The following is a 26,308-nucleotide window of genomic DNA, read 5'->3' on the forward strand; positions in this document are numbered from 1 at the left end:
AGAGCCCTCTATACAATACGATGCAAAGGACACCTGCGCCGGCAGGTATTACAATTCTAAATCAATCTAAATTGATACCCCCATGTTCCCATGTCCCAGTAAGCGTTTCCCACTTGATTCTAGATGTTTTCAGGCTCCATACCAACTTAATCATCAACGACATAAGCGTTGCAAAGAATTGATTGCCTGGCCACACCGGGACATTCAAAAACAAATGCAATACCTTAGGCAGGACAATCATATTTATAATCGCCACCCTCCGCAAAAGTGAGATTGGAAGCGACACCCACTGGTTGATCTTATCCCGGAGCACTTCCAGGTAAACTCCATGGTTTTCCTAAAGAAGCTTAGAGCAACTCCTGCTCAACTGGATAACTACTTTGAAGACTCTTGCTCCCAATGAAACCGCTCAGCTCCTGGGTGCCGCAAATGATCCTCGTTCAGCGGGAACAGGATTGATTTATACCAGTTAACCCGTAGACCTAATACTCCTCCAAACGCCTCTATCACCTATGAAAGAGGCAATAGATTACTACCTGGGTCTTTAATATAGAAAATATCATCAGTATAAAGTGAGATAAGTTCCTGAGCGCCTCCCAGTGTAAGCCTCTGATGTTCATAGAACGCCCTCAACCGCACAGCTAGAGGCTTCATCGCTTTTACAAATAAGAGCAGAGAGAGCTTACCCCTGCCGTGTTCCCCACCCAAGTGCGAACACTGCTGAGTGCCTACCAAAAAGGCTGATCCTCGCTGTCACCCCAGAGTAGAATACCTTAACGCATGCCAGCAAGTATGGCAGTACTCCGACCCTCTCTAGTACAGCAAACAAATAATCCCAGGTGACCTAGTCAAATGCCTTCTCCATATCTAATAGCGTCCCAATTGCCTGTACAGAGGGATCAATCTGTGCCAATACCCCAAACAGCTGCCGCAAGTTAATAGCTGTGGATCAACCCGGGATGAAACCAGCCTGGTCACCATGCACAATAGAAGGAAGAAAGGGGAGTACTCTATCAGCTAGTGTTTTGGAGATTACTTTTGTGTCCATATTAATGAGGGATATCTGCCTGTAAGAGGCACTATCTAACGGGTCCTTATCTGACTTCAGTTTTGAAGAGATTATACCTACTCACATTGTTGGGGCAGGGATCCCACCTGAAGGCCCTCACGCGATACCTGGAGCAAGTATTCTGCCACATTGGGGCCAAACTCCTTAAAAACTCGGAAGTAATCCCATCTGACCCCGGCACCTTAGCAGTTGGAAGGTCCTTAATAGCTTCCATGATATCCTCAACCGTTATCGATGCACCCAACACTTCTCTCCCCTGCCCACTTAACCCTTTCAGCTCGGCCACCTCATAGTATCTGGGTCCGCTCTGCCTCTATTCGTATATATAAATTGCTATAAAAATCATGGAATTCCTCCAATATCACTCAGGATCTTAGACCAAAGAGCCATCTACACGCCTAATTGCAGGTATATCCGTCTGGCCCCTGACACCCTTCACCAATCCAGCCAGATACCTTTCCGGTCTCCCTTCTTCCCCATATCTGCGAGCCAACTGCAGGGATGCAAGAACATGTACTTCCCTATCTGCCTCCTGTCTAAAGCAATCTAACACAGTACGGGCAGCTGCCAGGGATCCGACAGAGGTGCACTCCTCGCTCCCAACCTCCAGGGTTCTAAGCTCGTCTTCTAGTTCACCCAATATTCTATGAATCTCCTTAAGTACCCTGCTTTGAGATCAAAATGCATCAATCCCTCAGATTCACCTTAAACGCCTCCCAGAGGGTCCCAGCTGAAGCCACCGATCCCACATTACATGCAAAAACTGACATTATAATCTCCTGTACTTTGTTTTTATACACCACGTCTAGTATCTATTGACTCTTGATGTGCCACCATGAGAGTCAAAAAACTGCCAAATTTGTAAGTCGAAACTGCCAGACCGCCAGGGAATGGTCGTAAAGCGTCCTAGAAAGCATGACACAATATTCTGAATGACGGGCCAGCGCCGGACCCAACAAAATGTAGTCAATACGGGAGCTCATATCCTGAACAGAGGAATAAAAAGAAAACTGAAAAGAGGGTCCCTGGAATGCCCCCCTCATCCCTCATAAGCATGACAGCCCGAAGAGCCAGAAATGCAAGGTGCCAGCCCCCAGGAGGGCCATTGACATCTACATATGCAAACAGATATTCTCTCAGACAACCATTCAAACCTTATCCAGCTGATGTCTTCCTGGATACAGGTGCCTCAACATTGGTCATGGATGCAGGTGCCTCACTGGACCTGATCGACTAATGATAAATATCTAGCTGTACTGACATCATTACAGACACCATGACATAGTAACGCTAGCCAGGAAGCAAACTCGCAAGCCATGCACGAAGTTACACGGACAAACACGATCATACACGAAGAGCGTGCATAAACGGAGAGCTTGCATACACAGTTCTGTAGAGGACAGATACATATACATACTGTCAAAAGCCTTAATTATTTTCTTTCATCAGCCAAATGCAGAAACGCAAGAAAAGCATGAGATGCAGAGCAAGCTTCCAGCCGCTTATTGCAACTAACCATATGGAACTGCAGGATCGTTTAAGGAACCTAGAAGGACCAAGAACCACTAACCCATAAGGAAACTAATACAATATAGATATATAGAAATCACAGTACCATAACCATAGTAGAATTACATGAATCCGCATCCCTCAGAAGATGGGATGAAGGAAAACAGATTTTGCAGCACACTGTCTAGGGCTGGTGCTCACAGCCAAGGTCGGAGACGAGCAGAACATTCCTAAGCTCCAGAGACAAGCAGCCACCTGCAAAATAACAGAATAAATCCTCACTAATTGCATATCAGAAAGCACAATTTTGTGATCTTCACCCACGTGGTGCGGCCGAGTCGCACAATGGCCATTCACCCGCGGTGGGAAGAGGAGCAGGGCCCAACGAAGCAGACACAAAGTGATACATGCGTTGTTTTACAACATTGCAAACTGCAGGCTCTCTCTAAAGCAAAGTGGTTATACCAGTAGCAACAATGGGGACACATATGGCCTCATTACGAGATCAGCGACAACCTGCCGGTGCTACCGGCGCGTTGCTGCTGATCTCGAAGCACCGAATCTGCTGCCTGACTTCCCAGTGCCACTGGGACATTACAAGACCCGGCAGAAGTCAGGCGGCATATTCAGTAAATCCCCATTCCTGTGGAGTCCTATAGGACTCAATGTGAGTGGGGAGACGGAAGCACCGTTGCTAACGGTGCCGGTGCTTCCGGGATGACTCTGCCTACTGGGGCCGATGTGCCCGGCAGGGTCAGACCTGCCGGGCGCTCCGGCCCCTGCAGGCAGACTCATAGTGTAGAAGTCCGGAAACAAGGGTACCGATAAGCTTACCGGCACCCTTGTTTCCGGACTACCACACTTGGAACGAGGCCCATAGTCTTTCTCATTAGCTTGAGAAGGTACATGGAGCGCTGAGATCAGAGCTGGGTCCCAGGCCTGAGGAGGTCTGCTTCAGCCAATCAGGGAACACAAATCCAGGGGTGGATGGTGTGAGAAACCAGAAGGTGTCTCATCCACTAGTCCTCAGGGATCTGTCATTCATGTGGTCTTGACACCACCATAGCTTTTGGATCAAGTCCCTGGGGTTGGATCAGTGCGGGAGGATCACCTGGTTCTTCAGGGAGTGGGACACTGGATGGTGAGACATGGTATCCTTTTACAGCACAAACACTTTCTCACGGACAGGCCGCAATGAGAGAAAACAGACTAACACTGAGCAGCATACCTGATGTGCCCCAATACAATGCTCAGGCAAGGTCAGGCAATTACTGACCATCACACACACCTGACTTCCATTACACTCCCCCACATGGAATCAAGGAGGAGCATGAGCGCACACTCAGAGCGAGGCAAAGCACACAAGGAAACAGCAGTTTCGAGTTGGCAGCTAAGCAAGAGAGGAAAGACTGCAAAACCGGAGGTGATCGCAAGGAGGGAAATGCCCTTGACCTTTTCGACAAGGAACTGTTACTTTCCAGAGACCTCAAGAATAAAAAGCAAAAGACCAGGAAACCAGGCTGAAGAATCATTCATTGTGTGTCGGAGATACCCGCGGCCCCCCCGCATCAATAATCAGGCCAGAGAGAATCCCCAGCCACTGTGGTACCGTCCATGGCTCCAAGAACTAAGCAGTTTCAGTGAGATCAACACAGCCGGTGAGTTGTGGAGACCAATACAAGACCGGTCTGTATTGATGCCAAGGTTGCAAGCGGCAGAATTGTGTGGCAAGCGCAAGAACGAACATTGTTAAAGCGCGTGGGATAAGAGACGCAAGTGAAGTTGAACTGCTGATGAGTGATTGAACTTTAAAGCAAAATACAATACTTTTGACCGAGTGGTCCGGCACCGCATGGGTGCTCAATTGAAGGTCTCTGTAGGGTATCCAGCTGAGCAGTGACAAAAGTAGATAGTTAGTCCAAGCCTGGTGGAGCGAGACCAATTGGAAAACAACGAATACATGTCAAATGAAGTGGTCCTGCGACCGGTCAAGCTAAATCCTGCGCACAGTTGAAAGTCTTCGATTTCAATGAAGTAGAGAAAGTTTGGAAAAGTACATGAATTCGGTCCGAGCCCAGCAGAGGGAGACCAATTGAAGGTTTTGTGTGAAAGTGGGTCTGAGCCCGGCAGAGGGGGACCCGGGGTGAACAGTAAATCACACAAGAAGTTGTATAAGTGAAAATCCTGAGAAGAAAGGAACTTTAATGTTTTGTCGTGTTGCATCAGGCCCTCTGAAATAAGAGACTTTGGCACAGAAGGCCCTGATGTGGAATTTTTGAACTGCATCCTCATGCTGGAAAAGCCAGAGAGTGTGCTAAGCTTGAGTGTGCTGCTTTTTCCCGTGCTGAAAATGTGGGGAAGGGAAGCCAAAGACTTGAATATCCTGACATATCATTTCTTGAACACTTTTCTTTTGCATAACATTGTTTCCCACAATATTTGTATTTAGAAGTGAGGATTGACAATAGGTTTATAAGTATAGGCCCTTTTATTTTGACAGACTCGACTAGGCGTTATTATTATTTGATGATCGTAGCTTGCTCCCATCTTCAGATTTAGGATTAGATGGGCGTTTTTCAAACCCAATTGAAGTTAAATAAACACCCTTGAACTGTAATCACTTATGTCTGTCTTACTTTTTGATAACATGCCTTCCTTACATTGGCAAAGGGCAAGGGCCAATGATAATCCTGCGAACCCGCAACAATGTAATGGATAGTTTTATGGGAAGGCTCAGGCAAAGCAACCTGACAAGTGAAGACCAGTTAGCTAACCTCTATATGTGCCGTGTATAGGCAATACCACCACAACCACCCAATTGTGTGGGCTCGTAGGATTTTGGGCAAGAGCCCTAATTTGTGATGACACATCACCAAAAAAGCCCCTGACACAGGCTCAGGAGCTGTGATTGCAGGAGATCTTGTCATTTCCTGTATGATCCCTGTCTGTTATGGAAAATAGAGGACAGTTCTAACTTGCCCTACGCTGAAGACTCTGTATAACGGGGTGGGATTTTTGGGCCCTGGGTACTCTGAACAGTGAATGTGTAGTGTGAACCCTGATCCTCTCTGGTATACCTAACCAAAACCCTTTCTCATTGCCATGTAGCGTTCTCTACAGATCTTCCAATCCAAGGTTTGCCATACCTCCCAGTATTGCTCTAGTCGATGAAGAACCTGGTCTCAAGCTCACAGTGGATCTATCCCGCCCCACATGTTGGATCACATTCAGGTCCCCAGCCACTATCATTGTGTATGTGAATACTCCATGCACTTAACCCACAAGGTGTCATAAAACCCGGGATCGTCCACATTCGGCCCATACATGTTCACCAATGTAATAAGATTCCGAGCCAATGTCCCCGTCACTATCACAATCTCCCCTCAGTATCCTTCTCCTGATGTAGCAACCTTAATCCCAATGATTTATGAGTAATAATTGAAACCCTGTGTGAGTAGGAGGAATAAGACGTGTAGAACTTACCATCAGATGCGTTTCTTTAAGAAAAAGTATCTTTGCACCATGGCGCAAAGATACATGGTTATTTGCATGGTTATTGAGATCCCTCACATTCCATAAGGCACACTTTTACGCATTTTGCATGGTTATTCAGACCCCTCACATTCCAGCTAAGGAAAGTGCAATGCCCGTGCCATGGGATCCTAGCCATCCCACCGCTGCTTCTGTTTACACACCCACCCAAATTTAGCATGACCAAAACATAAACTTGTGCACCCTGCATAGTTTCCACAAAACATGTGAACCAATTTTACTTACATTAGTAGTTACCTTGCTAATACTTGACTCTAGCTAACACATAATTGCCAGGTTACAGATTTCCAAGTTAGCACATCATTGCTGGTTTTCAGAAAATCTACATAGCCCATCATTACCCGTATTTATTATGTCCATTCATCAATTGACGTTATGCCTACTTAGCAGAACATAGTGCCCCATTATCGATGTGCTTCGGAGGTGTCAGTAAGACACACCTTCCCCTCCTAACCCTCGCCTCCACCACTCTCAGGTAAGTTTGCTATCCCTCCTCTAGTGGAAGAATGTGCTCAGCCCTCCTCTTCTTCAACACAGCATCACACTCCCTTACTGTTACAACACTGTAATATCGTGTGCTTGATACAGGCTTTTTAGTTCTTTCCAACCTTTCTCATCACTGTGTTTGTGTTAAGTCATGCGTTTGCTTCATACCCTATCACCGTCCATCCATGACCTGGCATCAGGCTTCTTTCTGCGGCATCAGCACCCTCAGGCAATTAAGTTTGCAGTGCGAGGTAAACTAAATATGAAAACCCACAGAGAGCCTTTGCTCCCAGCTCACCCACAAATAAAAGTTGTAAGCTCTCTCCTCTAGAAGGAGACCCAGTCGCCAAACCACCCTGGCACCAACCCCCCTATGCCTGCATAGAGTTGTTTGCAGGGCGCACTATACAAAAGTAATAAAAAAGAAATCTCAGAAAGCCTTTTGCTATCCTCTGTCTTTGCATAACTACGTTTAGATGCTGCAGAATCTCATGCACGGCACATTAAAGCCATCATCTTCTTCAGTTCTACCAAGATAAAGACTTCCAAAAATGCGAAATTCCCTATTCGTCTGTAATGAATTGGAAAAGATGGGGCTAATTTGGAAACATAAATCAGTTTCCTGAAGTCCTTATTATTTTTTCAGAAATCAATGTTTCAATGAACTCTGTTCGGTAGAAGCCCAGCGCAAATTCACCTTAAGTCTTTACTGCTTTGCTCCACTCATTATTCAAGCGGCAGAAAATGAGTTCAAATCTTAGCTTTGTATGGCCCCAGGGCACCGAATTATTAGTTAACTATTTTATTTATTATGACCGTCATCTATCACCTATTATCACTCTTTGGTGAAAGTATAGCTGTGCAATCCTTCATACTCAGTACAAATAAATTGCATTTCAGCCATTTTCAGCGAGTTCTGAATGAATTATGCACTGCACCTAGAATAGTTTGTGTGCTTTGTTTCTTTTAGGATCGCGCACATCGAATTGGTCAGAAGAAGCAAGTACGAGTGTTCCGTCTCATTACTGACAATACAATTGAAGATAGAATTGTAGAACGAGCAGAGATTAAACTGAGACTCGACTCCATTGTTATACAGCAAGGTATTCATTTAAAATATGTAATTAAGTGAAAGTCAGTCATGCTTTTTTATATGCAAGTGTCTCGAGCGTCCCCAACAACTACTGGGAACATATAAAAGGCTTTTTCTTACACTTGCACCCGCTGCATGTTTTCTATGAGTGTTTCTATCTAGGATTAATAAAAAAAAAAGCAAACACGTGTAACACCGCAAAAAGGATTTACTGAACTAGGGAGAAACGCCTCCACCCATATGCAAAGTGATGAAAACTTATTTTTGTTGTAGTTTGTGTTCTGTGCTCAGTGTATTATTATGCAACGAATGTACCTGTAGCCCAGTCTGAATGTACTGGAGAAAGATTATATGGTTAATGTAATAATATACGCATTCTGAATCGAAAAATAACTAAGGTATACAGTTTCTGTATATGTACATATATATTCACTGAAAAAACTATGGAATAACAAAACCCTTGAAATTCACTAAAAAAACTTAGTTAATGGGCAGTGCAGATGTAACATGACAAAATCCTTGAAATTCAGCGGATGTGGGAGGTAACGAACAGCTGAACTCTGCAAGCTTCTTTGATGTTCCCCATAATACCATTGTGTATGTCATTGTGAATCCCTTCTCTTACAGTGTTATGGGCTTTGCAACAGGAACACGCTGAGCTAAGCTGGTCACGACTACGCACATCTGCTGAATTTCAAGGATTTTGATACATTAAATCTGCACAACTTAACTGCACCTTAACTACGTTTTTTTTTTTTTTCAGGGAATTTCAAGGGGTTTGTTATACCATAGTTTTTTTACAGGCCACTAGCCATGACTTTGCCCGTGTCCACTGTACATGTTCCCTCAATATGTTTCTTTTGGACTCATTAGGTGGCCACGGATAACTTCACATGTCTTTTCGGGCCCACTAGCCAGGGCCTACGGCCCTCAGCAGTGACTGCGGGCTTTGCAATGCCCGCTGTATCTTTTAATACACACCTTTCTTTCCGGTTCAATAGCCATGGCCTACGGCCGTGACCCTTGACCCCAGCCTTCGGCTGTTGCCCCTTTACATGTTGCCCCAATAGCTTTCTTCCAGTCCCACTAGCCACGGCCAGCCACTCTACATATTGCTCCAATAGGTTTCCTAAATGGGCCCACTAGCCATGACCTTTGGCCTTGGCCACACCACAAGGTTTCTTTTTGGCACACTAGCCATGTCCTTTGGCCATTGGCAGTGGCCACGGCCTTTCGCTGTGGTCCCTTGACATGTTTCCCCAATAGGTGTCATTGGGACACACCAGCTATGGCCTTTGGCCTTTGGTCGTGTCTATTTTCCATATTGCACCATTCAGTTCCTTAAAGTAACCCCGTAGCCATAGTCTTCGGCCACACCCATTAACCCCACCTCACAGTAGCTGTAACATTCCCCTTTATTTGTATTAATCACATTTTTTAACTTACTTTTTTGAAAAAACGTTTTCCCATAACCGCGGTTATTATAACCCCGATAATAGCAATGTACTACAAATAACCCTGGTTATTCATAAAATAGCCCTGGTTTTTCATGTGACACACTTTCAATGCCGATTGCATTTTCTACTATAACCCGGTCATGCTAAAATAACCCTGGCTATGAGAAAACATTTGAGCTCTGAACTTGGGCCCCCACACCCCACATAATATCTCTCCACCTCCCACCTCTCCACCTCTAGCCCGATGCCATTTCATCCTTTTCCCTCCTCTAAATGGCAATTTTTCCACTTGTGTTTTCAGCTAACCCTGGTTATTTCAAAAATAACCCTGGTTATCTCTTGCATCGAACAAAAACAAAAATTGCAGCTTTTCATTTCTGAAAAAGACTTACTGCTGCAAAGCTCCATGGGAGATATAGCTTTAATTTTGGGAGCAGGGGGCACCTCCTTTACGTATTAACCCCAGTCCCCTCCCGGAAATCGAGTCAATGCTTTCTACCCAAGTTGTTTCGTACGGGATCCAATTCTGTCCAGCGTTTTTTGCTGTGCACTGTGCTGAATTTTGGACTTTTTTTCTATGGGGAAATTAATGGGAGAAGGCCAAAAACAGCATTTGTTTGATTTCTTAATGTTTTCAGGAGGGAGCTGGGGAAGTGGTCTGTGATAAACCTTTTCTTTGCAAAGTATAAACCAAATCCGTCATGTGAGTTGAAAGTTATTAACAGTTCAATTTTGCGGTTTCCCATGGAACTTGATACTCAGCTTAACTATAGTGCAACAAGTCCACATTATAATATATATATATATATATATATATATATATATATGCATATATATGTGTGTTTAGCACAATCCCTGATGCGTGAACAGCGATCACTCCTGCACACTAGGCTGAGATACAAAAATACACTTGTAGATAGGTGCTTGGTAAAAATGTTCGAATGGATTGTGTCCCTCAACGTATTCCTCATCATTGACATGTAATGTCCAACTTCTGAATTTTTTCGGCAGAGGGCACCCTGCAACTATGGCATCGAGTTGATGCCCCTCGAAGGCCTCCGTCAACGGTGACGTCATCGGATGTTATAAGTAGCGCACACGGTGCCCGTTGGCCTCAGTTCCGTTTTTCCGCAAACGTGTTTGCTTCGAAACTCGGCACGCCTCATTCAATTCGATTGCGTTCTTACCTCAATTGCGCAGTTACCTTCGAAAAATATGTCTTCGTCTTCAATTCCCGACGACCCCTCGTTCCAGATTAAGAAAATGCAAGGAGTGCAGCTCCAAGATGTCCATCACGGATCCGCATCACCTATGTCTATGGTGCATGGGCGAAGGCCATGACACCGATTCCAGTTCCAAGTGTTAAGCTATTACAGGAAAGGCCTTGCGGGAACGAAAGGGGAAGCTGCAGGTAGGCAAGATATCCAAGCCCCATAAGACCCACGCTGATCGTTCTTCGGCCGCCGAGTCGAGATACCTCTCTCCCAGCGTAAGAGGGTAAGATGCCCCTCCAAAAAGTTGATGCCCGCGGAGTGGGAAGCATTCCGTGTAGAGATGCAAACATTTTCTGAGGAGCAGGGTAAGGCTCCGTCCGCTCCTTCTGTAGAAGCGGCAAGGAGCGGTCTTGGGCCAAAACTCACATGCTCTTGAGCCCGGATGGACGGCGTGACTTGCATCGAGAGCCCTCGGGGCCTGAATGGACATGGATCACTCGAGACATGGCGAGCGTTCGAGATCCACAACGCATTCGAAGCCTATAGAACTCTCGAGGCCCTCTGCGCCAAAACCGTTGAAGGAGCCCGTCAATTTGTTGACTTCGTCTAGGCCTTCGGCACCATCAACGCCATTGTCGACGTCGACACCAAAGCCGTTGAAGTCAAAGGTACTGATTGTGTCAGTTCAGCCCTCAGGGCCCGAGGAGACCCATAAGAAGGCTAAAACCAAATCTACATCGACGCCTTCGAAACCAGTGAGTAGTCCTGAAAAAATCTTCACTTCTCTGCCAAAGAAGGATTTTTTCAAATCTCCCTCATTTTTGAAGAGGAGGAGAAATCAGATGGGAGGATGCCCCTTTTGGGCTTCAGTATGAAACCCCCAATATGCCGGAATTCCTCATATCAGAAGAGAACAAGATGCAAGATCTTTATGACACGTTGCATAATGCCAGCGGCATTGACACCTCTCCTGAATTGAAGTTTGGTAGGCCAGAACCAGGGGAGCACGCTGACTCCTCATACTGGCAACTGATGTCCAGAGTAGTGGAGTACCTGGGCTGGGCTAGACCCCCGGTACAGTTTGATCAGGATGATCTGATCGATATTCTAGACCAAGGTCCACCTACAGATCCTATATTACCCTTCCATATGGCTCTGCAACAGAGGGTGGCCAGAAATTGGGAGACCCCTGACACCAATCTGGCGGTGGACAAGTCCCTTACAAAGAAATACCGCCTTTCCAGTAGTGACCCTGACTACCTGTCCAAACACCCCACTCCGGAGAGTTTGGTGGACAAGCAGCCATGGCTACCTCGAACGAGGCAGCGTACCATCCCTCCTGATAGGGGTGACAAGCGCGTGAATGGATGGGCACGGAAGGTATTTTCAGCTGGCAGGATGGCCCTGTAGTCGGGCAACTCCACATGTGCCTTAGCAACATTTTTGTACCCTCTGTGGGAGTGCATATCCATGGTGGCGGAGCATATTCCAGAAAGGGGTGAAAGGAACGGCTTCCTGGCTAATATTAAGGACGGTATGGAAACTATGTGCGAGTCCCTTCAGTCTGGATTGGACACTGCGGATAGCATCAGCAGGACCATGGCCACGAGCACCGTGATGCGCAGATTTGCGTGGTCGCAGAAGTCAGGTTTTGCACCGGATGTGCAGGCTCTTCTCAACATGCCATTTGACGGGTCTCACCTTTTTGGCAGCAAGTCTGATGAGACTCTTGATAGGTTGCAGACCTCGAAGGCGGCTGCTCAATCTTTAGGGGCCGCTGTTAGGCAACCTCGCTTTTTCGTCTGCGGGACAGCCATGGAGGGGGCAATCTTTTCGCTACTACCCCTCGTTTGGAAAGGCATGAGGAATGGCCAGTCAAAGAGGCCAACAGAAGTTCCCTCATGGTGGACGAGGTAGAGGGGCCAAGTCAATTCCAGCTGCAGCTACCTCGCCATCAGCCTCTGCAGCAACCGTTTCTAAACCACTTTGAGAGTTTGCGTCACGTGTCACCAGTGGGGGCCAGACTGTCTCAGCATCTCGAAGAATGGCAAGCAATTACTTCTGATGCGTGGGCTCTGGAGACAATAGCCCACAGTTACTGCCTAGCATTCATAATGAAGCCGCACACCAATCCACCGGGGAAACACTCTTTGAGGATTCCAGATCTACTCCTTGTGCAGGAAATATAAACCTGTTAGAGAAAGGTGCTATAGAACTAGTGCCTGTAGCGGAGAGGAACAAGGGTTGGTATTCCCTAATTTTTTTTTATTCCCAAGGAGGACAGAGGACTGAGACCCATCCTGCACTTGAGATACTTGAACAAATTCCTCAGTAAGGACAAATTTAAAATGGTCACACTTTCTCAGATCCTTCAGGCCCTCTAATTACAGGATTCGTTGGTGTCATTGGACCTTCAGGATGCTTATTTTCATGTGCCAATCCATCTCAAGCACAGGAGATACCTGAGGTTCGCCGTTGGCGGCTCGCACTATCAGTTTTGAGTCCTGCCTTTCAGGTCAACCTATGCCGGGGGTCTTCACTAAAATTAATGGTGTTGTTGGAAGCGCATCTCAGGAGATGGGGGATTCACGTCTACCCCTACCTGGACGATTGGCTGATCAGGGCGCGTTCTCCTGAATAAGCCTTGGATCACCTCAGAATTACCTGCCACTCCCTACTCGGGCTGGGCTTCTCCCTCAATTTCAAGAAGTCACACATGACACCTTCCCAACAGCTCCAGTATATCGGGGCTGTTTTAGACACGTCCTTGGGAAAGTGCTTGCCACCCAAGCTGAGGGCTCAAGACATTCTCCAGATGGTAACAAAGTTTCAGAATGCCCACTGTCTCCCGGCCTTCTAATTCCTAAGGTTGCTCGGCCTCATGGCATCCTACATTTATCTGGTGCCAGAGGCTCATCTTCGAATGAGATCCCTACAGTGGGCTGTCCGAACACAATGGTCCCAGTTTTCGGGATCTATTGCATGTCCCGATCAAGGTTACGCAGGATTTTCTATGGTGGGCCTGCGAGGAAAATATCCTGAAGGAGGAACCTTTTTGGCATCCATGGTTGGAGACAACTGTAATGACGGACGCCTCACTCATGGGGTGGGGAGCCCACACCATCGATCTGATAGCCAGCGGCCGTTGGTCTCCATCGGAGTTCAAACTACATATCAATCTTTTGGAGCTGAGCGCAATCAGACTAGCACTGAAGGCCTTTCTGCCTTCTGTCAGGGGAAAGAATGTCCTGATAATGACGCACAACACAGTGGCCATGCATTACCTCAACAAAAGAGGTGGTGTAGGGTCACGACCACTGTGCAGAGAGGCAATGCAGCACTGGTAATGGGCAATTCAAGAAGGAATCTCCCTATTGGCAGTTCACTTGGCCAGGGAGAAGAACACAGGGGCGGACAATCTGAGCAGGCAGAGCACAGTCTCCTACGAGTAGGAACTAGTTCAGGAAGTCCTTCAAGAGTTCTTCGCCCTTTGGGGAACCCCTCAAGAAGATTTGTTTGCGACCGAGATTAACCGGAAGTGCGAAAGGTGCTGCTCAAGGGAATTTCCTCTGAGAGGAGATGTGTTTGTGGCGGATTGGGATTTTCCACTGCTTCACATGTTTCTGCCAGTCCCCGCCATTCCTCAAGTAATCAGTTAGTTGAGACAGGTTCGGGAGCCACATGATCCTAATTGCCCCGGATTGGGCCAGGAGGACATGGTACCCGCACCTTCTGGACATGTCCATCTGTCCTACGATACGTCTTCCACAAAGAGAGGACCTTCTCTCAGAAAGGGAGGGTCAGGTTCTCCATCCAGAGGTCAACATTCTCAGCATTCACGCGTGGTTTTTGAAAGGTTGAGATACAGGGATTGGGACCTCCTGGATGACATGATGGAGGTGTTGCTTTCGGCAAGAAGGCCAGCAACAAAATCTCTGTACCATTGCCATTGGAATATATTTAGCAACTCGTGCAGGGAAAAGAATGTTGATCCTTTTCTATGTTCGACTCCGGTTGTGCTATCCTTTCTGCTTTTATTAGCACACAAAGGTCTTCACATTGGAACCATTAAGGGTTATCTAGCAGCGCTCTCCATATTCAAGCACTCATCGGAGGAATGTTCCTACTTCAAAATTCCATTGGTGACTCAATTTCTGAAAGGGCTCACAAATGTGATCCCACCTTCTGCTTTTCAAGTGCCAGTTTGCGACCTTAACCTGGATCTAAAATTCTTAATTTGTGCTCCATTCGAACCTTTGCACACATGTCCATTGAGGTTGTTAACCTTCAAGACTATACTGTTGGTTGCTCTAACATCTGCACGTAGAGTGAGCTAGTTGCAGGCACTCTCTTTAAAGCCACCCTTTACTGTATTCCACAAGGACAGGGTTGTGCTGAGGGTTAAACGCTCCTTCCTACCTAAAATAGTATCAGACTTCCATTTAAATCAGAAAATATTTCTGCTGGCGTTTTATGCTCCGCTGCATCCCAGTAAAGAGGAAGAAAGGCTCCATAGATTGGACCTTAGAAGAGCTTTAAGCTTTTATGTGTCTACGATGTCCATGTTGAGTGTGGACGACCAGCTCTACTGGACGCAAATTAGGGCAAGCTGTTTCAAAACAGACTTTGTCCAGGTGGATCATCCTTACGATTTCAGAATGTTACAGACGGGCGGGCAAGGACCCACAAGATGGTTTGAGAGCACAATCCACCAGGGCCATGGCCTCTTTCACAGCCCTGCAAAGGGGAGTCCCCATTTGAAACATCTTTGATGCTGCAACGTGGCCATCGTTGCACACGTTCACCAAGCATTATTGCTTGGATACCTCCCACGCGCAGGACGTCACTTTTGGTAAGGCAGTACTTTATTCTGCCCTGTGACAAATTGGTAAATCTAAATTCCCCACCATCCTCCAGTCTTGGATACTGCTTTGGGTGTCTGTCAAAGATGCGGAATACGTTGGAGGACACAATCCATTTGAAGAAGTTACTTACCAACTGGTTACGTTCTTTCGACTGTATGTTCCTCCAACGTATTCCTCATCGCCCTCCCATCCTACCCCTCTGTAGATTTTCCCATGCTATTACAGCTTTTGCTCCAACAAGGCTGACTACTGCCTGCCTGTACTAACGGGCAACTTTGCTAACACGAGGAGGGGAAAAACAACTGAGGCCAACGGGCGCCGTGCGTGCTACTTATGACATCTGATGACGTCACCCTCAACGGAGGCCTTGGAGGGACATCGACTCGACGCCATCAACGCATGGTACCCTCTGCCGAAAGAAATTCCAAAGCAGCCAAAGGTGTACATTACATGTCAAAGATGATGAATACGTTGGAGGAACATCCAGTCGAAAGAACGTTACCAGTTGGTAAGTAACTTGTTCATTTAGTGCATAGTTATCAACAAACATTAAAAGATTAGCAATTCATGCTCAATCAAAACGGGTCATGCAAAGTTAAAACACTCAACCTCATGGGTAAAAAAACACCACTCGTTCTGTTCATTACAAGAGCTTCTTCAGGCTGTGACAAAACATTAGTTTGTGGTAGCTTCCTCAAATATAAACAATCCGTGTTGTCACTCACCTCTTTCCAAAACCATGTGACTGCAATAGAGTTGGTTCTAATAACTAACCCACCATCTTGGAACAGAGTTTAAAACGCCAATTCCTATATAAATCAGACAGTTAATTATGCACATCTAATATGATTACGTCCAAGGGAAATGACAGACGGATTGACTAAATCTATTTAACAAAATATTGAAAAGAGGTAAATTGCATGTGCAAATAATATATCTGATGTGCCAACTCTGCATGATATAATATAAATGCAGTGCCAGCAAATCCCGCTTTGGGGGGAGTGAGCAGATTGCATGGCAGCAGCACTTTAGTCCAGAAATAATAAATAATCATGACTCCCATATCATATAGACATTAAACTTATTAGATATATCTAAAATCTATTCTGACGGCGTTGCCAATAATAATGGAACAAATCCATATATCGCTTTACTAGAAAAAAGATCAGACCTTCTCTCAGAAATTAACTCGCAACAGTATCGTATTCATTATGCAAATGACAAAATCAATACAAGTCATTTAAACTGCAAATGCCTTAGTGCAAATTATATGCATATCGTTGTGCAAAGTTCCTACAGCAACAAATATGACCTATAATGTGGAAGTGCATTGATAGATCCACACAGATGCTTGGAGCCTTCCTATGTCAGGCATTAATAATCTCAAGCTCATCAATTTAAACCTAAATACATTATAAAGTGCTAGTGTCTTAGCTAAAATTATGCATTATTAAATTGGCACCTGAAATACACAATTGCTTCTCTGAATCTAACCACAACTTATAGAGAGGAGGAATATCTTAAAACACGTAAAAATGCTATACTGTAGCAAACATCACATCCAAATAAGTAGCTAAAAGTTAGTATTCATCATGTGGTTCTCATAAAGTGCATATCAATTAATTCAAGAACACATACATCTCTGTGTCTACATTCAACCCAAAAGGTTTTAGAGTATTACATTTGCATATTACCTTGGCTTCTAGTTTTCATAGCGTCAATACTCCTACGTCGGGTCCCATTTCCTCCATACTTGTGGGGACATTCCGTCCTTTAGGACGGGATCAGAGCACATTTGTCAAAAAGCATCAAAAATACAAATGTTTGTCCTTCTTCTCTTTTTAGGCGGGGTACCGAAAACGGCCGTAACCCGCCCTCCTGAGCTCCACCCCGCGCACTGCCCCCAGTACTTTTCGCTGCGCGGTCAGGGCTGGACGCACTGGCATCAGCTAGAAGACATTTTTCTTGTTCCCGTTGTCCTTCTCTCCTGCTCCGATTCTGCGGTTGCGTAGTCCTATGTCTATGCCGGAGTGTCTGCGATTTGTGTCCTGTTCTTCATGAAAATGTAGCTTCGCTAGGGCGCATCCCCATTCTCTCTGCTTGGAGTGTCTGGGCCCGGACCATCGTTGGGATTCGTGTTTCTACTGTGACTCCCGCTCCATCTGGGCACTCCAGGGTCGTCTTCTTAGGTGGGAGGACGTCTTTAAGCGCGTTCCTCCACCTCATTTGCAGCTTTTCATCAATGAAAAGAAGAAACGCCCGGTAAGTTCCTTACTTATTAGGGCACCCCAGCCGTGGGACTCCTTCCCGGGGTCTTGCAGGTCCGGGAGGAGCTTGAGCAGCTCTGCTATCAGGGGTTCCCCTGAGGTGCCTCTCAGGCCTAACAGGCGTACCAGAGTTTTCTCTGAGGGTTCCCAGGACGGACCGGCCGCAACCGGACCACGTTCCGAGGTTCACCTGTCAGGTGCTAATCTTCCGCCCAGTTCATCTGTGGCTTCGGATACCGGGGTTCGCTCTGAGGTCTCTGTTTCTGGAGCTTTCTGCAAAGACACAGGGGTACGCCCTGAGGCCTCCTTTCTTGGAGCTTTCTGTACCGAGCCACGGCTTGAGGCCCCTCTCGCGGGAGCTACACATACTGGGCAAAAGTCTGAGGTTCCTCTCTTTGAGGCTACGGTGTGTACCGACAAAACCGAGAGACCTACTCTGAAGGTCTTGTCTGTGAGGTGGATTCCTCAGCATTCCCGCGCTCAGGGCAGCGGTGATACCGGTTCTGTCGAGGGGGCAAAGAGGGTGGTCATTGACCGTAATTCCTCAGTTACCGGCTCTGCCGAGGTTCCTCCTTTGGAGGCTAATTTTGAGGCCACCTCGAGATGTCCCCTGACCAGCCTGTAACGCTCACCTGGTATCCACAGGGACGTCACTCAGCCTGTTCTGACCTCTTACGACCTCGAACCCTTCCCTGGAGTCTACTCGACTGGAGACTGGTCCTGAAACACAGGATTGGTAGAGTTTAACTCCCCATTGTCTCTGTGTGCTTGAACCCCTTCTTCCCCGGGGTCCAACCCTTCCCTTTGATCCACAGCTGACCTTGTTTTCTTGGAAAGTGTGCTCTCCATCCTGCTTTCAGCACAGGGGCGCGTTGATTGATGCAGGCTCGTTGCTGCTTAGTTACTTCACTGGCAAGAGTCCGACAGGTAATTATAATGAGTCTTTTGAACAGTTCTCTAACTTCGTTCCTTTCCTTCCTTAGATGATGGCTGGCGTCCAGGGATGGTGCTCTTCAGATGAGTAGTGCTGAAGGTGAGTGAGAGCGCGATGTGCGATGTGACCTCTTCGTATTTGTATTGAACTGAGTTCTTTTTCTGTGTCTTTTAGGTGCCGCAACCTTTTCAGCGTGGATGCCGGTTATGAAGAAGAAATGCAGTGAGTAAGCGAGGTATGCGGCGCCTCTAGATGTTTCCATGCTAACCTGGAGTGTCCTTTTCCTCTTGCAGATGGATGAGAAGTTCCGGAGAAAGAGTTCCCCCAGAGCGGCTGGGATTCAGGTAAGCGTTTGAAGCTCGTACAGTCGTTAAAAAATAAGCGAAGATTAGCTGAATGCTTACTAATGCCTTTTTTCTGTCCTTTTCCCTTTTCCTTAGGAAGCGGCGTGCCGGGATGGGAATGACACCGCCGAAGATGCCCGCAGAACAGAAGGAGCGATGAGTGATGGACAGAAGTGCCGCAAGGTAAGGCTGTTCCTAACAGTGTTCTTGTTCTTGCAGGAGCTGAGCGCAGAAGAAAGATGCAGGCTTACTGGAGACCGATCCGAACACAGTGAGTGTCACGCTGCAGGTGCAGAAAACGCAAAGCATGTTTCTCAGCCTGGGCGTGGCTTAAATAGTCTCTGGGTATCCCAGGTGTCTCTCGGCTGAACCACACCCAAAAGACTAGACTGCACATGCCCCCATCAATGTACTACAAGTCCAGTCCCCAATGTTATCCTATGGGAGTGAGTGAGTCTGGTGCCACAAGCGCCAAGTCTGACTCCAAGTGGGTCTTTGGAGGGATGGAGAGGTCCTTGAGGGCCATGTAGGTGATCATGGCCTGGCTCCAGCCTGACATCTTGGAGGGATGGGGGCATGAGGGGCAGGAATCATGACACAGCCTGTTAGTCAGAATCTTGTGCAGTTCCCTTGGGGAACACTGCAAAAAGGTTAAGACTACAGGAGTAAGCAGTAAACCCAATTGGTAGCAGTCCGTACCACCCAGATTTACCTTGTAGCTGTGGCTGAGCAGTCAGACTTCTCTCAAGAAGAGTTAGGCAGTATACAGAGGATACACAATAGGGCTAAAAACACAGTAGAACAAGCAAACACTGACCAGAGCTTTGTATCAAAAGTATATAATTATTTATTTAACACACACTTTAGAAAATACACTAGCACTATTAATCAAAGCAAGTTCAAAACACAATCAGAAAAGTATACACACCTCCCTTAAGAATTATTAGACAAGTCTAAGTCAAAACACCACTTTTTGTCAAAACAGAGGTGAGCGCGTAACCTAGATGGCACTCCAATAATTAAAAAAAAAAGGAGAGAAAAAGGCAGGTCATAAAAATAAAACAGTTCCCAACACTTTTAAGAGACAAAAACAAGTTAGTGAAGGCAGAGTCTACTGTAGAGCCAAAGTTCATAGGCCAGGCCCACTTTAAATGGAGCAAGGTGAAATGTGCCCAAGATCACACAGTTGAGAAATGCATTCAAGTCTTTGTAGAAATGTTCAAAAGAGGTTGTGGTGGTTCAAAAGGTAAAGTTAGAAGGTCTGGGGGCCAACCCAGTTGGAAAGCAAAGGATTTAAGGGTCACCTTTAGCAAACCGTAGAAAGGGAGGCCAGGTGGAACACAGTACCTTTAAAGTTGAGGAAGCTCCAGCGGTGGCATTTGTTCCTGGTAGCGGGTGCAGTTCCAGGTTTCGACCAGGGGAAGAGAGGATCTCGTCGAGGAGGAAACTTGGAGTCGTTGCACTGCCCAGGGAAGAAACCAGCCGCGGAGTTCATCGGTTAAAAGGTGCGTTCCTGGTATTCGCGGTCTCAGTGGTGCAGCTTGGCTATCCGGCCGTCGGGGTGCTTGGCACGGGCGATTTGACCAAGAGACGTCCTGGAAGGCGAAATGGCGAACTGGTTGATCCCACTCTTTCAGCAGAAGATCTTCTCTTGTCGTCGGGAAAGTGGTGAGGTCGTTGCAGCAGGGCTCCACCGGTGGTGTCGTCGTTGCAGATGGCTCAGCTTCTCCCCTCTTCGGATTTCTTAGGTCCTGTGGTGACTTCTGAAGTTCCAGTCCCAAAAGTCCTGCTTTTATGCAGAAAAACCCTCATTCAACAGCCTAGCTGTCACTCATACATGCTAAGTGGTGAGCCGGGGGGGGGGGGGGTTGCTAAGGCAACGCAGTCCAGGGTAACAATTCCCCCACCCACACATCCTGTGGAACCCAGACAGTGGCGCCAGTTGGAGGGCTTCTGTGGAGAAGCCCACCAAAAAGTGAAACAAAGGGCCCGACCTTGGTTGGAGTTACAGAGACGGACACGAACGGCATTTTAGAAAAGAGGTCTGGCAAAAAGACCCAACCGGGGATTTAATATTAAATAAACAGGCGGTATCTTTAACATTGCACCAAAAAGTGGTGCGTTTAAAATCAATGGGAAAATCCCATAGGAAATATTCCGGTGGAATATTTTGCGTGGTAACCACTGCCACCAGCCAGAAACTCGACAAGGGGGGACTGGACAGTGCCCCCCTTGGAAACAGACCCAGGGGCAATCGAATTAACCCCTTCCAGTACTTCAACAATATGATGGTTTGTACTGGTTCTGTTCACAATTTTGGACTAGTAAAGTCCATGGTGACTTTACATGCCCTGGGAAACATTAGTCAGTCCCAGGGTATGGAGTCTGTTTGGGGGTCACTATGACACCCCTGTGTTACTGCACTGAGGGTGCTATGCAACACATACACAAAAACAGATGATACCCTATGGAGTAAAAAAAAAACATAGCCCATAAGCACACAAAAGTCAAAGACATACCTCAAATCATGCCTAAGAGTGGGAGGAAAAGAGTCTCACTCTTAGCAGGAGAAAAAAACAAACCCCAAAAATCCAGCAAAGCTGCTGGGGGACTCACTAGGTTTGGGATATTAGCTTTATAAGAGAATTCTCCCTAACAACAGGAAACCTCCTCTTTATGCATTCAGGAACAGTCTCTGGGCCTCCTCCCTAGGGGAGGCTCTCGAAATTCCGTGGCACAATATGAAGGCTGATGCCTTCCCACCCCTTCCTCTGATTCCTTGGTCACTGTGCAAGCTCAGGAATACATCAAATTTTACTATCCTGTTCATAGCTTCTTGGTGGCAAGCCAGATTCTGGTTCTCAGAACTTCAGCATCTGTCAATTTGTCCTCCGATCAGACTGCCGTTGATTCCCAACCTGTTTCACCAGTGACACCAGCAGATGTGGCACCCCTCCCCTCATTCATTCAGCTTGGCCTTGTGCCTGAATTCAAATCTTTAGCTCGTTTTAACTTGTCCGAGGACAATATGCGCATTATCCAAGCGGCAGGAAACCCTCCATGAGGTCTCACTATAGGAGCAAGTGGCTCAGTTTTTGTCACTGGTGTTTAGCTAAGCAGCTGGACCCCGACATGCTACCATTGACACTGTCCTTTAGTTAATATCTCATCTGGCAGCTTCAGGTATTCATGTCTTGTCTTGTAGGACTTAATTGTCGGCTATTGCCACCTACCTGTCCACTGACAACTGTTCCTTTTCTTTGACGAACCCAATCATTAAAAGGCATTTCTCAGGTCTTTTACATCTTTTTCCACCTGTTCGCAATCCTCATCCAAAATGGGATTTAAATGTCGTCCTCACCGCCTTATGCCATAAACCATTTGAACCCATGGCTACGGCGGATCTAAAGTACCTTTCATGGAAGGTGGCTTTTCTGATTGCAGTGACTTTGGCAAGGCGAGTAAGTGTGCTTCAAGCTTTGTCTGTGGAAATCCCGTTCCTCACCTTCCATAAGGATAAGGTTGTGCTCTGTACTCATCCTTCTTTCCTTCGTAAAGTAGTGACTGATTTTCATTTGAATCAATCTATCTCATTACCTGTCTTTTTTCTGAACCCAGCCTCTGATGCCAAGAGAGTATTACACAATTTAGATGTCAGGCGTGCTCTGAAGTTTTATCTTGATAGAAAAACTGAACTCGGGGGCTCTTCACAACTCTTTGTTACATTCAGAGACACAAAAGGAAAACCTGCTTCAAAAGCTACTACCTCCTGATGGATTGCTTCCTGTATCTGAGACGTATACCATTTAGGGCCTTCAATCTCTGAAAGAGCATTCATGCTCATCTTGTACGTGGCAAAGCGGCTGCTGTTGCCTTCCAAAATAACGTTCCCTGGGAAACCATTGCCAAAGCGGCTACGTGGGCTTCCCCATCAGCCTTTTGTAAGGATTACTGCTTGGACCTGAGCTCCAGGGCCGATGCTCAATTCGGCCAAGCTGTTCTTAAAAACCTTTTTCAGTAAGGAGTTTCCATCCACCCGTATTACCTGTGAGGAGTGCTTGGGAATCTCCAACAAGTATGAAGGAAAGGGGACGGGACATAAGAGTATAACAAAGTTACTCACCGTAGTGACTACCTTACTCCTAGTCCATAGTCCCCTTTTCCTCCATACGCCCGCCTGCCGTCCCCTCTAATAAGTATCCTCTATTATTGCTTAAATGGTCTCAGACCTGGCGATAGAAAAGGACTGAAGGGCGATGCGCGGGGCGGAGCTCAGGAGGGCGAGGATACAGATCGTGCGGTACCCCACTTAAAAAGAGAAGGACAACATGTTTAATTTTTGATGCTTTTTGACAAAAATGCTCCGGTCCTGTCTCGAAGGACGGAATGTCCCCACAAGTATGGAGGAAAGGGGACTATGGACTAGGAGTAAGGTAGTCACTACAGTGAGTAACTTTGTTATTCTCTATTACCCTTTCTGTCATGCTCCGGGATGTGAGCCAGACCCAAACATTTTGTATCCAAAACATGACTATCATGTTTGTCTATGAAATGCTGTGCCAAAGGGTAATTTAAGTCAGCATTTTGTATTGCTCTGTAGTGTTGTAATGTATTTAGTTTCAAAGGGCCAATAGTAGACCCACCATATCTTAAATCACAACTACATGTGATGACATAAACCATAAATCTTGTCAAACATGTGATTTTGTGCTTTATGTCAATAGTTTTCTTTCTTGTATTTCAAATGCATCTTTGTAGATGAAATCACACATTTTAGATTTCTGACATTTCAAAAAACACTAATCTTCACCCCACTCGAGAGTCACTTTTTGGGTACTGTGTCACAACGTGTCGAACTAGGTGACAATATGTTCTTTAAAGTTGGGGCTCTTGAAAAGGTTACTGAAGGAAATAGATCCAAACGTTTCTGAATATGTGTATCAATAGTTAGTATATGCCAATGTTTAGCTAAAATAGCACGTGCATTATTTGCTTGATGCGTGAAACCAGTGATGAATCTAATTTTATCTTATTGAGGTTTACAAATGGGCTTAAAGAGATCCACTCTATTTTTCTTTTTTGTTTTATTAAAATAGATGTCTAAAGTAGAACGTTGGTAACCTGTGTTGAGGAAGCGTGCTCCAATTTCTTTGGCTTCCTTCTGGTTATCACTGTCTCTGGTGTATATCCGCTTATCTCTAAAGAATTCTCCATAAGCAGGTGATTTTTTGAGGGCTTTGGGGTGATGGCTGTTGGCACGGAGTGTCGAGATGGAGCTGGTGTTTTCTCTATAGAGTAGAGATTAGTTCTTTGTCTATTACTTGGAATTTGATGTCTAAGAATATCATTCTCTAATGGGCTAACAATAATAGTGAGCCTTAGAGTCATATCATTGTTCTTCAAAATATCAATATATCTAGAGAGATTTTCTTCAGTGTCATCCCAAATTAGGAATAGATCATCTATATAGCGATACCAAACCACTATATGTTGAGTATATGCTTCCAAATATATTGGGGCCATACATAAGTCCATCACTGTTCTCTGTATTTGCTTGTACAAAATGTTTTCATATATAAAATGATTGTGCTCTAGACAAAATTGTTAAATATGTAGTAGCATATCATTGTGCTGTCGATAGCATCTAGATTCAAGAAAATGGTGACAGGCCTGGAGACCATGTTGAGGCTGAAAAGCTGAATAGACATATATAGCGAAACCTTATCAAGTGACACTAATAGATAATTTGGCTCCCAATTGATATTCATCAATTTAGTGAGCAAATCTGACGTGTCCCAGAATAGAGGAATTGAGGCTAATGAGAAACAGTTGTCTGACTTGTATAGGAATTGGAGTTTTCAACTCCATTCCAAGATGGCGGGTTTGTTATTACAACACACTCTGTAGTAGTCACATGGTTTTGGGAAGAGGGGAGTGACAACATCGATTGTTTATATTTGAGGAAGTAACCATGAACTACTGTTTTATCGCAGCCTGAAGAAGCTCTTGTAATGAGCGCAACGTGTGCCGTGTTTTACCCTTGAGGGTGAGTGTTTTAACTTTGCCTGGTCCGTTATGATGGAACATGAATTGCTAATCTTTTAAGATTTGTTGATAACTATGCACTAAATGCATTTTTACTAAGAACCCATCTACAAGCGCCTAGGCTATTTTTGTATCTCAGTGTAGTGTGGAGGAGTGATTGCCTTTTCATTCATCAGAGATCGTGCTAAACCTATTTTGTAGCTGTAGACTTGTCTTTGAGCACCAGCTGTATAAATATATATGTGTGCAAGCAAAAAGAGAGGTGGCAGGGGCACAACTCTGGGTCCCAGCTGCAACCTGCTCAACAGTTCAAAGATCTTCTCCTCCTAGCGTGCTTTCTTGACTCAGCAATCATCAGGGAAGCTGATTGGTTTCAGGTGTTCAGGGTTGAATTCCTTTGGGAAGTACCAGTGTGTAGCAGCAAGGAATTCTGGTATCTTTAGTGTAGAGCCAGCCAGGATCAGACTCTCCCCCAATTTTAGCCACAGCAGCAATACCAACACCCATCATACATACTCACCCCCACTTTGTACATGTTACAAGCATTCACTGAAGCAAGGAAATACATAATTCAAGCAGCACTATGCAGCCAGCATTATCTTGACTACACACAACATTCATACTCACCCCAATGCATACACATTACAACATGCAGCCAACATTATCTTGACCACACACAACATACATACTCACCCCCAATGCATACATACACATTACAACATGCAGCCAACATTGTCATGACTGCACACAACATGCACACTCACCCCAACTGCATACACATTACAACATACACAAAAGCAAGAAAATACATAATTCAATCAACAATAGGCTGCCAATATTATTTTGACCACACACAACATACACACACCTCCCCACTGCGTACACATTAAAAAAATACACTCAAGCAAGGAAATACATGAATCAAGCAACAACATGCAGCCAGTATTATCATGATTGCACATAGCATACACCCCAACTGCATACACATTACCCCCACTGCATGCACATTCCAGACATACACTCAGGCAAGGAAATAAAATTCAAGTAACAATTGGCAGCCAACATTATAAACCCCACTGCCTATTCTGAGGTGTCAGTAATGCGAGGCAGAAAACTGCTTGTACTATTTTCAGGATTAAACATTTTATTAAAGTAAAGGTTTGTAAAATAAGCCTTGCTTGTCCTACTCTATCAGGGAATTCCCTACCTAGTTTAATGGCTAAGGGACCAACTCCTAAAATAAGTAAACTGGCCCTCACACTAAACATTCAAAGAAATTAATAAAACAAAATGAATCCATAAACAAGAATTGAACAATATCCGGATGACCTTCACCTATCCTAAGAGAATCCCTTCGCTAGAGTTTTCCAAAGTCATCTTCCTAAATGTTCAAAGGAAATGAAAAGTCTTAAAGCAGTTCTTGTAAGTTCCAAGACAACAAAAAAAAGTTAATCAAGCAAACATCCACTGGTA

At 45.6% G+C, this 26,308-nt stretch overlaps 1 protein-coding gene across 3 annotated transcripts in view; it reads left to right on the forward strand.

Annotated features, from left to right (window-relative positions):
* LOC138480867 (probable global transcription activator SNF2L1) overlaps positions 1-26,308 on the forward strand; it is a 1,964,402-nt gene that overhangs the window by 1,250,367 nt on the left and 687,727 nt on the right. For all 3 annotated transcript variants that reach the window (XM_069612650.1, XM_069612651.1, XM_069612652.1), the window contains one exon: positions 7,587-7,719. In XM_069612650.1, the coding sequence (XP_069468751.1) occupies positions 7,587-7,719 (133 nt within the window). The remainder of the gene's footprint in view (positions 1-7,586; positions 7,720-26,308) is intronic.

This window comes from Ambystoma mexicanum, chromosome 5p (genome assembly GCF_040938575.1).
Source record: "Ambystoma mexicanum isolate Mex_15411 chromosome 5p, UKY_AmexF1_1, whole genome shotgun sequence".
NCBI classification, from domain to species: domain Eukaryota; kingdom Metazoa; phylum Chordata; class Amphibia; order Caudata; family Ambystomatidae; genus Ambystoma; species Ambystoma mexicanum.